The 17035-nt window shown below is 28.9% G+C and overlaps 1 protein-coding gene across 2 annotated transcripts in view; it reads left to right on the top strand.

Annotated features, from left to right (window-relative positions):
- The window catches only part of LOC113512451 (juvenile hormone acid O-methyltransferase), a 28934-nt gene extending 13005 nt beyond the window's left edge, over positions 1–15929 (top strand). The window contains exons 2-5 of one of the 2 annotated variants that reach the window (XM_026896341.3): positions 12479–13059; positions 13567–13738; positions 14378–14486; positions 15187–15928. In XM_026896341.3, the coding sequence (XP_026752142.2) occupies positions 12698–13059; positions 13567–13738; positions 14378–14486; positions 15187–15359 (816 nt within the window). In that variant the 5' untranslated portion in view covers positions 12479–12697 and the 3' untranslated portion in view covers positions 15360–15928. Of the gene's footprint in view, positions 1–12478; positions 13060–13566; positions 13739–14377; positions 14487–15186 lie in introns of those variants that run through there. The other variant, XM_052900132.1, reaches the window with a different exon arrangement.
- The last annotated feature ends 1106 nt before the right edge of the window (positions 15930–17035 follow it).

Genomic DNA, 17035 nt, shown 5'->3' with positions numbered 1-17035 from the left:
ATCATTAATAGATTAATATTTTATAATGTATTATACATAAAATACCTAACATCAAATAGTCATAACACTAAAATTAAGCAATTCAATACGCATTGTTTTTATCAATTTATTATAATAAATCTGTAGAGAGGTCAATTCTGTACATGAAATATATTTCCGAAATAACTATCAGAGGGTGATTAGTGATCGATACTGATGCCAAAAATGCAATCAGTAAAATTTTTCTCTGGCTGTCTGTATGTTCGTTATAGAAACAAAAACTATTCGATGGATTTTAACGAAACTTGGTACAATTATCCTTCATACTCCTAGGCAGGTTATAGAATACTTTCATCACGCTACGATAAATAGGAGCAGAGCAGTGAAGGGAAATATTGGGAAAACGGGAGAAGTTACTCCATTTTTAAACTTCCGTCGCGTGTGCAGCCTTAATGGCCACTTTTTAAAATGTAAAAATGTCCACCTTTGCGACGCCGGGACGCGCCACTAGTGTTAAATATAAATGTAGAGCGCATGAACTAGCGACGATAAAAGTGAATGTTTTTCTATTTAGCTCAATTTAAATTTGTTGTAATTTAAGTCCGGTTGTTATATTAACCAGTCAGCTAATTATCTGTGGAGCAATTCCGTAAAATAATTGAACGCTAATGAATACTAATGAAATAAATAAAAGTTCAGAAACATTCTTTTTAACAAATTAATTGTTTCATTTATTACTGGACTACAAAATTGTTTCACTAGATGTACCTTTCAAGTAAACAGATTATAGAATAATGTATATTTTACTACTTTAATATAAATTGTAAGCTCTTGCCTTTTCCCCGGGAAGATAAGCAAAGATCACAAATCGTCACCGATTTCTAATTCGTGTAATTTCAAATTATAACAAGTAGCAATATAATTCAACACGTCATGTCTAAGCCTACATCAACTTATCCTATATGACCTTAGTCATAACCTGCCTTAAGGTGTGACCCATTGGGACTTCAATAAGAGAAGAATATAAATGTCGGTGACTAAGCTATATTTCCTTCTTACTCACGCTTGATAAGTAACTTACTCGCGTGACAGAGACCGAAAATCAATTTTAAATTTGGACAACAATTCGAGGGGCAATGCACCCAGTAACTGGTTGGGAGAGGACGAAAGTACGAATTTTTTTTACAATAATTTAAGTGAAAGATTGCACAGCTCTTGATAGTGCAATTGTATTAATAAATCATATATTTTCGTATCTTAGTTTCATCTGCACGATTGACCATAATAACTGTACTATGATTGTATCATTTGGACCCTTAGATTTATACCAATCTAAACTCAAAAATATAGTTCTATGGACAAATTTAAGCTAATATATATCGGTGTTTTTAACCTTTCTAATACGCTTTACCTTTTATTTTATTAGTATATATCCATCTACTAATAATAAATAAATTTTATATATGAACTAACTCATTTTGCGTTTTTATCACACGCAATTATGTAATTTAATGTGAAAAAAGCCTACTAAGCGATTAAATTACTTAAAAACGTAAATTCGTACAATATACACATCGTACCTTTAATACGTTTGTGTCCAGACAAAATGCAACATTATGTGACGTCTCATTTACCTTAATTTTGTCAAGTTTTATATTCACGACAATATAGAGGCAGATGATAAAAGTTCTTACCATTTATGACTTACCAGTCGCGGTTATTTTTTATTTTATTTTTAAATGTAAAACTAATGTTTGGATGTTTGTGTTTGTTACACAATTACGGTTAACTGGCTGAGCTGATTTGAATAAAATTTGATATAACCGTAGCTTAAAATTTGATATAATCCTAACTTAATACATAGGATATTTTATATACACTTTTCTATACTTTTATATACGCCCAGAGCTGCAAGAAACGGCTAGTAACTTTAATAAAAATATCTAGTGAAATTTAATATTTATTAAGATTTTGATAACATTTTGACTAGACCTACTAACCAATCAACACGGCTGGATACATTCAAAAAAGGAAAATTAAAACACGCAAACTCTTCTTGCATTCTTTAGTAGTAATCTTGCATTCTTTAGTAGTAAAAAGTATAATAATTAATTAAATATACAATATAATAATACAATTATTATATCATATCAGGTCTTAAGCGCCATTCTCTATCTCAAAACTATTTATTATATTTAATATAGGAATAAAATCATCATTCTATTAATTAGTACAAAGTACTTTGCAATAGATTTAAATCATAATATTATATGCTATAATTTGTTCTAGAAACTAAACTGAACTGCTGGCATAAAGTGTAATAAAAAAAACTTTAGACTGTATAAATAAACGTATAGGTCCAGACTTTTCATTACAGACATAAAAATGACAAATTTTGTATCATTTTACCTAAATTATTGTAATCCTTATTTTTTATCTGCTGCAATAAAGTGCAAATTCATAATACATTATATAATAAAATAAATTTCCCTTAAAAGCCCTTTCTTTCCTCTTGCATTCGGTGGTTGAACCCACGCGGGGTGACATTGCGAGCTAATACATATACGTAAGGAGTTTTTGATACTTCAAAATCGGCATGATTTTATTTTATATTTTGTATTTATGTAAAAAACTAGCTGTTCCTGGCATGCGTTGTAATGCCTCATAAAGTAAAATACGTGTTTGCTTGTAAATTCTGTTTGTAAGAACTTTCATTAAAAAGTAAAAACATACGAATTATTTTTTTCTTATAGATGTAGATTTTTTAAGTCGGATACTAACACGGGTATCAATACTAAATTCTCATCATAATCTGATTAATGATTTAGGAGAGCATAGAGGGCAATCTAATTATACAACATTTTTATTTATATTGATTAGTAAAATAACTTCACGTAGTGTAAGTGCTTGACTTACACTAAGTGAAGACTAATGACGCAATAAATATCACTATTTACGTAACAGTCAGTAATCTATTTGATTTTATAAATAAGAGTAAAAAACCAGAATTATCCATAATTGTCAAGCATAGATTTACAATCTTTTTTTTTCAATGTATCATCTCAGGTCAGATATAAAAGTTAGTATAAAATAGCAAAGATCTCAAGGTAGATGTAGTTATGTGCGTGCAATCACATTTATATTATAGACTGTTTCAATAGAATTTAATGTAAAAGTAAACAAACTAGTAAGTAGCCTGGCCTTACGCCTTACAATTTTTAGTTATAGTTTTGTTACTGTCATTTTTTTTAATATGAAATCGATGTCTTCAGAAAATATTATGTGCGTCTGAATTGCAAGATGCAAGTCTTTTATATCAATTAAAACTAATGTCCGTGTTTAGGCTGTTGATGTTCCTTTTAAATGATTAATTAAAATAAATCAAAATTCTGCATATATCTAATAGTGATACAAATTAAATCACAAATAATCAATTGAACATTTCGATTTATTACTAATTTCATTTAGAAAGTGTGTCAGTGATAATTGGTCTACGAGGATCCGTCAAAAAACTCGATTTAATAAAGGTATTTATTTATATTGTCTCATCTCTTTATATTTTACAAGTACAGTATTAAGTCATTCAATAGATTTCTTCCTTACTCTTCGGTATAACATGCATAAAAATTCAGACACATCCCAATTTCACGGTCATCTCAATCGTTGATAAAAGCAAAATAAATCAAAGTATATCATAATATTTAAAGTATCAAGTCAATGATGGTGTAGTTTGTCTTAAATATGCAGTGCACTTGCATTATAACGTATGGATGCACCAGTGCTGAATTTTTTTCGCCAGTTTCTGTCCTTGAATATCAAGTTTAGATTACGACGTGCATTATATTACCGAAACGTTGGCTTAACATTTTTATGCGCTACCTATACTAAGTTAAATATATTCAGTTCAGTACAGTATACGTACGATCACACTGGATATATATATCAATGTTGTGGCAAATATTAAAAAGAAAAAAATTTAATAGTAGCAGGTATTTTTCAATGTATCAAACAAAACTCTCTTCACATATTTAGTGCGTTCTGCCTTAGGATTGTCCTGATTTATATTGATAAAGATTTCTATCCAGATGTGAACACATAAATTACTGAATTCCTGTTGTAGATACCAATTACCACAGGAAGCAGTCATTGTACAAAGTTGCCTTCTGTAGTATCTCACATTCTCACCTATTAATTCCAGTAACCAGCTTGTTTCAATACTGTATTCAATTTAAATAGTGAAGAACATAAAAATTGCTAGATACTGTAACAGAAAATCTTCATGACACGAGAGTTTCTGTCCCGACAAACATCCACAAACTACAGTACCCTATTAGATGTAATTAGATAGTCACCATACCTATAATATCACTGTATTAATAATAACTGGAAATATGTCAAAAAAAAGGGTTGACTACAGAGTAGTTACTATAAAATTTGTTATTTCCATCATTAAATTTGATCAAGTCGTTATTAATCCTAATTATACTCAATAATATATTGTAATTGTTACAATATATTATTGAGTATAGAACTAGTGTGGACTTGCATAACATATATATATACTATAAATAGAATAAATATAACCAGAATTTAACATATTTTGATTACTTTTTTGAAACCAAAATTACCGATATGTTTTTTTGTATCACATCCGTAATAACGATACTTGCTTTATTACTGTTTAAAAACGAATATCTGTACTAAAGCTATACGTACGTTTCTACTGCATCCAAATAATACGTATGTGTTAATACCTCAGATATTGTCTAAATTTCCATTTATACACATTTCATGCCATAAGAACTCATAATAATATATGATGAACGTACTCTTAAATGTTTCAACTATAAAGTAATATGATTACATCATTATGTATTTATTACAGTTGTTTAATAAAAGGTATTGCAAATAAATGAGAAAAATATCGTTCCCCATATTTTCCCGTTATCGTCCATTGCATCATCAACGCAAATCACATTAAGCTAGGTCAAGATTCCTAACCCAAGCGAGTAGATACGTCGATCCATAAACGTTAATAAAAAAATGTAAAACGACCAGCGCAAACGCAGGGCAATGCACTTTTCGTGGTCGGTCAAAGAAGATCGTGTGCACCCGGTCTTGCCCAAACTTCGTGAGTTGCTTTACAATTACTCTTATAGGCTTTAAAGTAATTTTGACTTTAAGTCCTTCGTTATAAAGTTATTTAACTATCACTTTTTTTATAAAATATAGTAATAAAAAATTTTAATTTATTTAATTTTACAATTCTAAAAAGTAGTTATTTTTAAACTATAGACTTTTTGTAGATATAAGATAACGAGATGCAATAGGAAGTTAAGACAAAGTGTTATTTCTGTATAGTATATATAGAGCTAAAATTGCAATAGCATGCAGCGATCATTAATACAAGTATTTTCTTGCGTAAGACCATGTAAAAATGAAATGCACCACAGGTGTTGGTGTAACTGTGGTCATGATACTTACTTAGATATAAAATACATATAAATTTAACGATAGAAAAAGTTTTTGGAAATTTCTGTAAGAACAAAGCGTGATATTTTCTTTCTGTTATTCTCTTCAGGCACGCACCTACAGTTCCTAAGCAGCTAATTTCTATTATCATAATTTAAGATCACGTCATTTTCCCTTCACGGTCGTCAAATCACCTAATGCCGCTTCAAAATCTGCCACTTACTATAATAATAACTTTTTGCAAATTATGTCTATATAAAATGTAGTCCTCGTGGACAAGGTCATGGTTGAAAAAGTCTATTCATTAATTCAATCACATGATTTTTGTTTCAATCTAATAAAATTTTTATATTAATATTTTTATTTATTAATAACTCCAATGAATGAAGAGAACGAAAAAAGAATTGTTTAATTTAAGAGCCTTCATAACATTAGTTAACCGAAGTGTGGCAACGTAGCAAACTTCTGTCAATATTCAAAAACAATTAATAATTTATAATAATACAAACGGATTATTTAAAAAAAATTCTACTAATAAACTAAAACATTAATCATGTTACAATGTTCTTATTAACCTGTCACTAAAAATTTGGATTTTGATGGCAAAAATTTATTCGAAAAATTCCGAAAAACAGATGCAAAGTTTTTAATGGTAATTATATATGCAACATATTCTATGATTATCGTTTTATTTCGCTAGCAGAACACTTTTTCAATTATCAATCGGAAATATTGTTTTTTTTTAATTGACAAATTGCGACGTTACCATACTTCGGTAAACTAATGTTATGAGCGTTCTTAAGAAACTATCTATATTTAGATCACTTGCAAGACAGGTCAAGAGAACAAATGTTCCCTAAATCCCCTACTTCTTCTTCTTTCGTTATTTCTTTCACACATGCATACGGAATGATGATGATACATGATTTCAGAAAACTTTAGACTCTTTCTCAGCATCTTCTCAGTACTACGAGATAATCACGACTTTAATACAACTGAATTATATTATTATCATTGATGTTCCTTTTCACTTTGGGTTTGCTGGAAGAGAACTCTAAAGTTAAGCTCGTCTTTTTTACTTACAATGAAGTATTAATAAATATGTCTGGATCAAAATCTAATGATAATTGGCAGAATCTACTCATATTTTTGTTTGCATTAATTATTGTAATATTGTAATTTTCTTAATTATTACCATCGGATGTGGTAAGACTGCACTTAACAAACCTATCTTGTATTAAAAAAGTACCTATATTGATATGTTTGGTTTTCAGAATGCTAACCTTTTTGTATGTTTCAAAAAAATTTTTAACAATAATAATACTAATTTTATCCCATATGTTATCAAATATCCCTAACGATTGCAAAAAAGAATCGACGATTCATAATTAATAACTTAATGACACAGTTGCAAAAAATTAGAAGAACTGAGCGGCTTCTTTCGGAAGTAGCTCAAAAAGAAGGAAGCTCAAAGCACTATCGTCTGGCTAGCATGATTATAATAGGCTAATTATCCATACATCCTCTGTAAGAAAAAACTGGTATTAATTTATTATTAATTGTTAATTAAAATTTTTAAAAAACTTTATTGACTGAGAGAAAATGGTACCAAAAGGCGAAAACCAAGTAAAAGGAATTCATAAAGCTAGATAGAGATTACAATGTAAATAAAAACAACGTGTCCTTATTTTTATGTTTTTTTAGACTGCGAACTTTTCAAACCACTCTGACAGTAGATTTATCTTATCTCTCTCAGTTTTATCTTAGTCAACAAATCTTATACCTTTTATTAAGCAATGAAGTCGTATTTACATGCAATTGACTTAGATTTAGATAGAAAGAGTACCTACACCACAAATAAGCCGTGCTATTACAGAAGCGGAAAGTTGCACAAATAAATTAAAAATAGATCAGATGAATGTCAATGATTTGTTAATTTACTTTACAAAAGAACATTTACAACAATGAACGCGTTGACGATCAGAATATGAGATACCTTCTATCTATTTTTGGATAGTTCAGTACGAAATCGCCTTGTTACATTGTAGTTACAAAAGTATGAACTGAACTGTTGCTTAATAGAAAATGTTTATGTTCCTTTATAGCGTAAACCTATGTTTACTCATTGTAGTGCTACTATAGCAATAGAACAAGGCATAAATAAAAAGCAATTTTATATTAATCTTTCAATCGTTTTAATTTAACCTAGTATATATATTATATATATATATATATATATATATATATATATATATATATATATATATATATATATATATATACTCATTCTTAAATTAAACCATTCTCATATAAGAAATCATATGGCCCAAAATGTTGTTTTGCTCTTACCTACCGAATCCATTTTTGCTACCGAACCATCGGTTCGTCCCTATGACACAGTTACAGCACTAGTTTATAATATTATTGACATTGGCCAATATTACAAGGGAGATAATAAAAAAAAAAAACATTTTTGGTTTTTTTGCTAGGAGGTCCAAAGGAGGTACTCAAAATTTAAATAAAAGCTTACTAACTAGTAAGCTAACGTTGTATTATATTTTATGTAAATGTTTCTTTTGTATATTTTGAAACTGATTTTTATATATATTTTTAAAATATTTTATTAAAATTAGTTTAGGGTTTTCTATTATTATAATTATTATATTCTTGTAAATGAACATCGTGATACGGGGTTTTTATGTATAAAAAGTTTCAATTAGTTTTACTTTAATTTACTTTTTAATATCCTAGTAATTACATGCATGCAATAGGTAATTACTATTATGGCTTAATAAAATTCTCAGTAATGGCGCTGCGTTACTAAACACAAATTTAAATAAAATATATTATTTAAATGAAATTTCACTAATTCATTACAAATGTTTTAACTGAATATTTTCTAGGTTTTGAAGTAATTTAATAAATTTTTCCCTACATACATAATTTTATGTATAGAAACTTATTATTAGATATTTTGCGTATACACAGATATCTACTTTCATTTTAACTAAATTGTCCTTTTTGCTACATATAAATATACAACCCTGTAAACGTTGTTTTACCACTTTTTGCGTATAAAAATCACGATTAAAATTTATCGTAAAACGATGAAAATTTAAAGTTGTATGTATTTTTTAATGCTAAATCATATTAAAATAAAAATAAAAAAAATTTTAAAAAAATAAAGAAACAATTTTTTAGGGGTGGGTCATCCTTATCATTGAGGGGTATTAAAAATAGATGTTGGCCGATTCTCAGGCATACCCAAAATGCACACAAAATTTCATGAAAATCGATAAAGCCGTTTCGGAGGAGTTTGGTAACAAACAATTTATAATGTATCCTCTTTAAAACAGAATAAGGAAATTTCCTTCCCTGTAATTTTATTATTACGTCTTACAAAATTCGTATCATTGAAATAGAATTTTTAACTTTTACACATAAGGATGTGATACATAATGTAAATTAGACTATGAGGAAACTGTATGACAAAAAATACAATACAATGTATGTGAGGTAACATTGTATTTTTCTCTTTTCATATAGATTATCTGTAGATAATCTAATTGAATATATATTTATTATTATATCTTTATACTACTGTTACAAAATAAATTATACCTACTTTCAATTATATAAGTAAAGATTCATTATTAAAGTTTAATTCTTACAAATTAAGATTACAGCTTATTCTGTAAAGAAGATATGTAATATCCGCAATTGGACGTATTTGCCTCCAACTTGCTAGAGTTTCGTCGGATGATCACAGAGTGTTTGTGTTCAGAGATTTAGGCTCTATTGTTATTTCTAGTTAAGTAAAATCTTTATTATTTTATTCCTTTTATTTATGTGTATTATTCATTTTTATATACGTTATTATACTGATGCTTTCCTGGGTGAGCGTATTGGGAGACTGTAAAGCTCATCCTGTTAATGTAATAATAAATAAATAAATAAATATCATAAAAAAAATTATTGAAATGCCTTATGATTCATTACAGAATATCCTGTAATATCTATAATAATGTAGAAAACTAATGTGTTTACCTCTGCACCCTGTATAATTTAATTACTATGTCCCACCGCCACTTCAGTTTATTATTAGAAAAATTTTTCATAAAGGACTTCCGTAACCAAACTTTATTCGCTTTAGTAAATGGCTTTCAGAAGAAAGAGATTTTCAATAGCTTTGTTTTTTTTTGCGATTATATTACATACTTACAACGCCAATCTGAATCGATTTTCATAATTATTGCTACAATCCGTAGGATTTACTCTCGTATTGGCCTCATTTAAATTATATGATGACTGAAACTGGCAGTTTTCTTTATAGGACAAGAAACCGCTTGTTGCAAAGCAAAATGTAGATATAAACTCTAAATATTTACAATATCAGCCATCTTCGAAACAAGATATTGAGGTCGATTATGAGACGACATTTCTCTAAACCCAACTCTTAGCATAATATTTTAATTCGATAATCTATTTTAATTTATTTAATATTACTGTTTTATGATAGCCGTGTAGGTCCTGCCACCCCTTTCTTTTCCGTGGGCGTCGTAAAAGGCGACTAAGGGAGCTTATGGTGGGGAGATGGACAACAGCATCCCTCATAAAACATCATCCAAAGCCAAATTACGATTGCCAACCCACCTGCCAAGCGTGGCAACTATTGACAAAACCCCCCTTAAGGGGGAGACTATGAACATAGCCAGTAGTTGCCACGTTGTATACAACAATATAACAATTGTTTTATAATAAACTAAAATTATAATAATTTTTATTTAAAAATCTATTAGAAATTTATTTTATATTGATCCTTAGAAAAAAAATTTCGCTGTGACGTCAAATTGAAATTAAACTTTAGAGAAATGGTGCCTCAAAATTGACCCCATTATAGAGCATCTAAGAAACATCTCGTCGTTTATCAATGCGTTCAGGTTTAAGGTCGCTTTTTGCGTAGTAATATATACTTGTCAATTTGTGTGCTTTGTTCCTCTGTCGCCTTATACGTCATCCTAAATCCATTCCGATGAATGAAAAAGAATTGTAAACACATTCTACTCATCTTCAGTCGTCACGCGGAAAACATTGCGCATTTATTTTTCAAACATATTCGTAGTTACAAATAAGTACGTAAGAGGCGGTATTGAAATCGCTAAATAACGATGGAGTGTCTATTGTTAAAAACCTTTTCCACCATAATGCGTCGTGGCTTAGAGATTTCCTGACCCGGCCCACAAGTAGTCATAATCTACCGAAAATATTTAACATACCAAAGAATAACTAGAACACTACCGTTACTGGAAATCAGCAAATATATTTAATTCGAGAAAGAGAAAAGTGAGCAAATGTGGTTATAAAATTGCTACCAGAATAACAGTCATCTGAATGCCTCTATACTGCCTGAAATTGTAATCCAGAAAGCGTATTTAATTTACATCTCCTAGATATAGGAAGTTTTTCAACCATTTGTATTTTTGTGGCAATGTTACGCGTTATGTCGCACATTCTAAACCTATTTGTACAATCGATAGGGTTTACTCTAATGCATCTAATTGCATGATGTTTTTTATTGGTGAAATCAAAGTCATATAATCAAAGTGATATAATTCATGTTTAAAATTAAAGGAAAAATGGTTAAAACAATAAATTTGACAGCTATGTTTTTCTTTCTGCAATGGACATTAAAAAATTATCCAGACACAATCAACTTAAAATGAACTTCGTCTTTTATATAAGTTTTAGGCATTCAATGTTATGATAGAAATTTAAACCAGTATGCAAAGAAGGATTAAATCCGTATTTATTATGTCATGATTAAAGCTGTAATTTTTCTTTATGCAGCAAAAAGCTGCTTGTTGTCAGTCAATCGTTTTTGCCAATATATTACTATTTCGCTTAATAGTAATATACTGGCAATTACAATTTCCACGTTCTAAATTCAAATATTCATTTACTCCTAATGGGTCTACGAAACACAACGTAGTTCTTTGGTGTGTTTTATTACAATCGAAATCTCTTTATTTGCGGGGCAAAATATATTTGTTTATCGTTTTAAAGAGAGACAGGAATCAATGAGGTTAATATATATAGCCACATAATATCCCTCAAAAGCAGGATTATCAGACAGGTTTACCTTCGCCTCCAGAAGACCGCAATTAATTTTATCACTACTTAATTGCGAAATGGGTTGAATATTAGCATCGCGAACGTTACGTAGTCGACAGTAATTTCTTACCACCACAGATTGTTGCCATTCTTATAGACCTAATGGATTTATTTATTCAATTAAATAACTTTATTAACCAAAATAAAACATATTTTATACCGCCTTTTGTACCATAGTACAAAAGGCGGGCTTAATACTAATAACAAGATAATATCCATATTTTACATTCTAGGCAGTCTTACACGTAGATATGGTATGTGTAAGACTGTCTAGAGTGTAAAATACCCTATACTCATTTGGTAATAAAAATAACTTTTACCACTCTACAACGAAATAATTTAATATGCCGAGCTCTGCTTAAAAAAAAACATTAACTTTCTATAACGATATCCAAATAACCAATTTTAATAAATCAGATGTTTAGGAAAGTAAATTCTAATTTAAAAAAATTTAAATCTAAATTCTACAGTATAACACAATTCACAATTAATTTATTATTTATAAAAAAAATTACTATTGTAATATTTGATTTTTCTTTTTATATTCCATTGTTATGCGCCTAATATTTATGAACATTCCAAATCATCAAAGAAAAATGACAACAAATGCGGTGTCACTTTTTTATTTTCAAATTGAAACCTGAAACTTGTTCCTTAGGGTCTATACAATGACTAAGTACGTGTAATTATTATTACATATTTACTGGTTGTATTGACTGATTTGAATCTTTTAATTGGTTTTTAATGTATGATAGAGATATATTCTCCTTTCAAACTTGTAAAAGGCTTTAATTTGTAAATATTCTCTATAGGTCTGAAGTGTTCGCAATGATACAGATATTAATCTTTTTTCCAGATTGTGCAACCCTTCGTTGTCACTTGCTCCGACCGGCCGCGTTTGCCGCAGCAATCGACGATGTCTTACGGCGGCACATATAAATACATACGTACAGCTCTGTTGCCGCGATTGCACGACGAAACCGCGTTCAGTAAAGCTACCTAGCGCACGCGCCTAACAGATATACAAACAAAAAATAAAAAATATAGAAACAAAAATTTAAATAACTAAGCCGCTATGAATAACGCCGAATTATACCAAAAAAACAATTCCCTACAAAAAAGGGACGCCGTAGACGCATTAAAAGAATATGCAGCAAAAATTAGATGGAAGAAATACGGCGATCGTGTTATAGATATTGGTTGCGGTGATGGAGGTATCACAATTAATGTTTTGAAAAAATATATGCCCAACAATTTTGAGAGACTCGTAGGGTGTGATATTAGCGAGAACATGGTAAACTTTGCAAATATACATCACGGGAATGAACGGACTCATTTCACCACACTCGACATCGAGGGTTACCTGCCGATTACCCTGAAGAATAATTTCGACCACGCCTTTTCGTTTTACGTACTTCATTGGATCAAGCATCAAGAGTAAGTAATTAATTTTAATTATATATGTACATAAAATATTACTTTATAGCAAGTAGTTAATGATAAGTGACAAAAAAATTACATTGTAATACTTAAACTACTAATGATATGATACTGTGATCTACATATTATGTTAAATAAATAGATATACGCAATTTTTAGGTTCTATGTTTTCCATTCGACTATGGAACCCTAACAAGATTAAGGAAATAGTACTGAATACATATTTTTATTAATATTTTTTACAATTAATAATTTTGTATGATTACTATTTAACTTAAAATAGTAAATGCTGCTACTACTTGAGTATGTATACTAGAAAATGCACGTAGTGGCACGTAGACGTAGCGAATCACTGCTTTCTCGTAGACCTAAAATGCTCGTAGCAATAATATATGTAGGTATATAGATAAGTCAACTTCTCTAAACCTCACTATACTATTAAACTTACTTACAAAACGGTATTGAATTTCCTTGTTTAATTTTTTTTCTCTTAATAAATTACAGGGTAGCGTTTACGAACATTTACGATATGCTAAACAAAGGTGGAGATTGTCTGCTAGTGTTTATTGGCTACCACCCCATATATGAAGCGTACCGAACACTAGCTCGTAACAATAAATGGAGCTCATGGTTGCATGATGTCGACCGATTCATAAGCCCATATCATGATTCAAAGGTATGAAGATCTTTAATTTATAGGCTTCATTATCAATGCATTTTTATATTATTTGCCTTGAACAAATGGGATGGAACTTAAAAACAAATGTGATGAATTCAAGTTGTGTTAATCCTAAATGATTATACACCATGATTTAATATATAACAAACCAATGTTTTTCTAACTGCTATAACTTGTAAAAGATGTTTTTGTAACTTTTCGGTGTTTCTTCTGACATTATTTTATCGAAAAAGGTGAAAGGTGAACGCGTTTATCTAATTTCTGCAGTTTAGTTTCAAATGAGTCACATTTTTACGGAAGCCAGAACTATAGATAAATGTAACTCTGACTAATTATTATTATTATTGACGATAAAAATTACATTCTTCCACTTAAGAAATTTCAAGAAATCAATAATACTTCCCATACCATAATACTCAAATCTTAATGAAATAATCTAAACCTAATTTACTTCTAATTATTACCTCCTCTAAGCAAGGTCAATTGGGCCTTCCCCCTAAGATAGTTAAATTAATTAAAAATGTAATAAGTGGCTTTTTTTGTATTCTAATTAAACAAATGCTAAACAATCTATATAGGTATGAAAGATTATTTCTTCTAATTTGTAACTAAAGAATATATTCAATTACACTTTAGGATTCTGAAAAAGAAATCAAGAAAATGATGGAAGAAATAGGCTTCAGCAACATTGAAGTCTCATCCAAACAAAAATTCTTTATTTACAATAGTCCAGAGACTCTAAAAAGTAAGTACCTACATTTTGATATTTTATTCACAATATGATAACTCTGTTAGCTAAAAAGTAAAAAGTACATCTAGTGGCTTTCCCCTCAGATATTTGCTCAATCTCCATAACTACTTAAACATTTACACACTTCCACTCAAATTCGTTTTCCAATTTTATTTTTATACTTGACTTGGATTAGCAAACAAAAATAATGAGTAATTATATAAATTACTTTTGTAAAATGCAAAGGCTATATAAACGCATCTAAGTGAAAAATAATTAAAAAATATTTATGAAAATACTCTTATAAAATCAGACACATGACATTAAGTTAGCAAATAAAAAGCCGCACATATAGGTTAACTACACCTTTTTGCTAATACATTGTTCTCCTAAAAAGTATTTTTTTTTTCCTTAAAGCTTTCTACTAACTGACTAAAATTGTCAAATTCACTATTTTTTTTTTTTCATCAATCAATAGTCGAATTATCCCATGCTTCACTTGACTTTTTGTTACACAAATTACTCCATTACTATACCATATTTTAATCATCAAAATATCTATAATAAACCCTTAAATAATTATTTAATGAAAGTTAATATAAAAAGATATTTTTTGTAATATACTTGATAGATGTTTTGTATTTGCAATTCAATTAAAATATAAAGAAATATTTTAATATTACCAGTAAATAAAACCTATATATTGTATTTTCAGAAGCAGTTCAAGCGGTCAATCCATTCAAAATACCATTTGATGTCTTCAATGATTACTTCAATGATTACATGGAGGCATTTCGCGATATGATACAATTAAAGGAAGAAAACAACAACGAACTGGATATCATAAAGTTTAGTTACAATCTAATCACAGTTTACGGCACTAAATAATTGAACGATTTAGTATATAGTCACATTCATTATAATGTGTATATTATACACAGAATGATTTTTAGATAAAGAGTGGTATTTTCTTACATAATATGATCTTGGAATAGTGACAATTTTTATATGAAGACTTTATATAAACATTATGTAAACAATTTTAGAGATTGGAATTTTAAAATCATGTACCAAAACAATTTTCCTTAGATTTTCAAATGTATTCCATTTTTTTAAAACTGATGTAATTGTACAAAAAAAAACTAAACATATTTAAATCAGTATTATTGTAAAATTTAATAGTTAATTGAATTAGGCATTATGTTATTTATTTTAAACATAATATTCAACAAACTACAAAACAAAAGGGTACATGGGTGGATATAAAAAATAACAAACTTTTATGTAACTTTATTCTAAAATAAAACATAAAGAGCAGTAGACATAAATATAAGGTTTTGTTAAGTAGAGACGTATTAATGCTATTTAATTATTAATTTATTTTTAATTTATTTTCCCACCGTTGCGGTTTTACTTATAATTTATTTGAATAATATTTTTCTATTGCGTTATTTTGAATTGTAATAAGATTTCAATGTTTATATACAAATGTTTCGTTTCATTTTGTTTTACTTACCCAATAACCTAAGCAACACTACTCTTACCTTATTTGTCGTCTTCTTATGTGCTTAATATATTAAAAGCTCAAATTATTTAATACTATTATACGAATATACTTGATTATTACTGAAACAACTGGCAATTGACGAGAGAGAAAAGTTTCTTGTAGCCAAACAATATAGGATGACCGCTACTAGATGGAGTAATGAGATGAAATCGATATACTCATATTTTAGTTTATGCAATATTCTTTTTTACCCGCGACGGCGACAATTACACGGACGAAGTCACGGGATAAAAAATATCCATATATCCTACTTCATTTCAAATAATATGTGTATGACAAATTTAATGAGAATTGGTTGCGCAATTTTACAATAAAATTGACAGTTGAATAACTTATATGTATAATAATTACGCCGTTACTTACTAACTATATAGCTACTAATAATTCATTTATATTATTATTTTTACACCATCTATTTTATGCTTTAACCCGTATAGACATTTTCTCCTTTCGAGTTCTTAAGGTTGACTAGAAGAAATCCCTTAAGGGATAAGTCCGTCTGTATACATTTTTGTATATGTTATAATCTAATATTTATACTTTAAGTGAACGTACAAAAGCATCTATCCATGTATCAAATTTCATTCAGATCCGATTAGTAATTTTTGCATGAAAGAGTAAATAACATTCAGCCATACATAAATATATCCGCAGCAACTGCCGCGCTCATAACAGTAGTAGCATAATGTAAACAATTCTTATAGAGGCTCCTTAGACTGTGGTAGGAATATTAGTGAGGATAAGAACAACCATTTGTCATAAAGATTTTATTATTTAACAATTAACACGCATGATTTCTCAGTTGGCAAAAACGGGTCTAACTATTTTTTATGCAACATAGAATGGCAAGTAAGCTGGCGAAAATGGCTAGCTATGAAAAGTACTAGTCGTTACCTACAAACATGAAGATTTTGAGATAACATCAAAATGTTCAAAAATATATATCATTGGGTATACTTTAATAATTTTCGCCCTCTTATTTACTATCTAAATAGCA

This window comes from Galleria mellonella, unplaced genomic scaffold (assembly GCF_026898425.1).
Source record: "Galleria mellonella isolate WM207_F2 unplaced genomic scaffold, CSIRO_AGI_GalMel_v1 utg64, whole genome shotgun sequence".
Taxonomy (NCBI): domain Eukaryota; kingdom Metazoa; phylum Arthropoda; class Insecta; order Lepidoptera; family Pyralidae; genus Galleria; species Galleria mellonella.
Note: the sequence above shows the minus strand (reverse complement) of the source record. Positions and strands in the feature narration are given on the sequence as shown.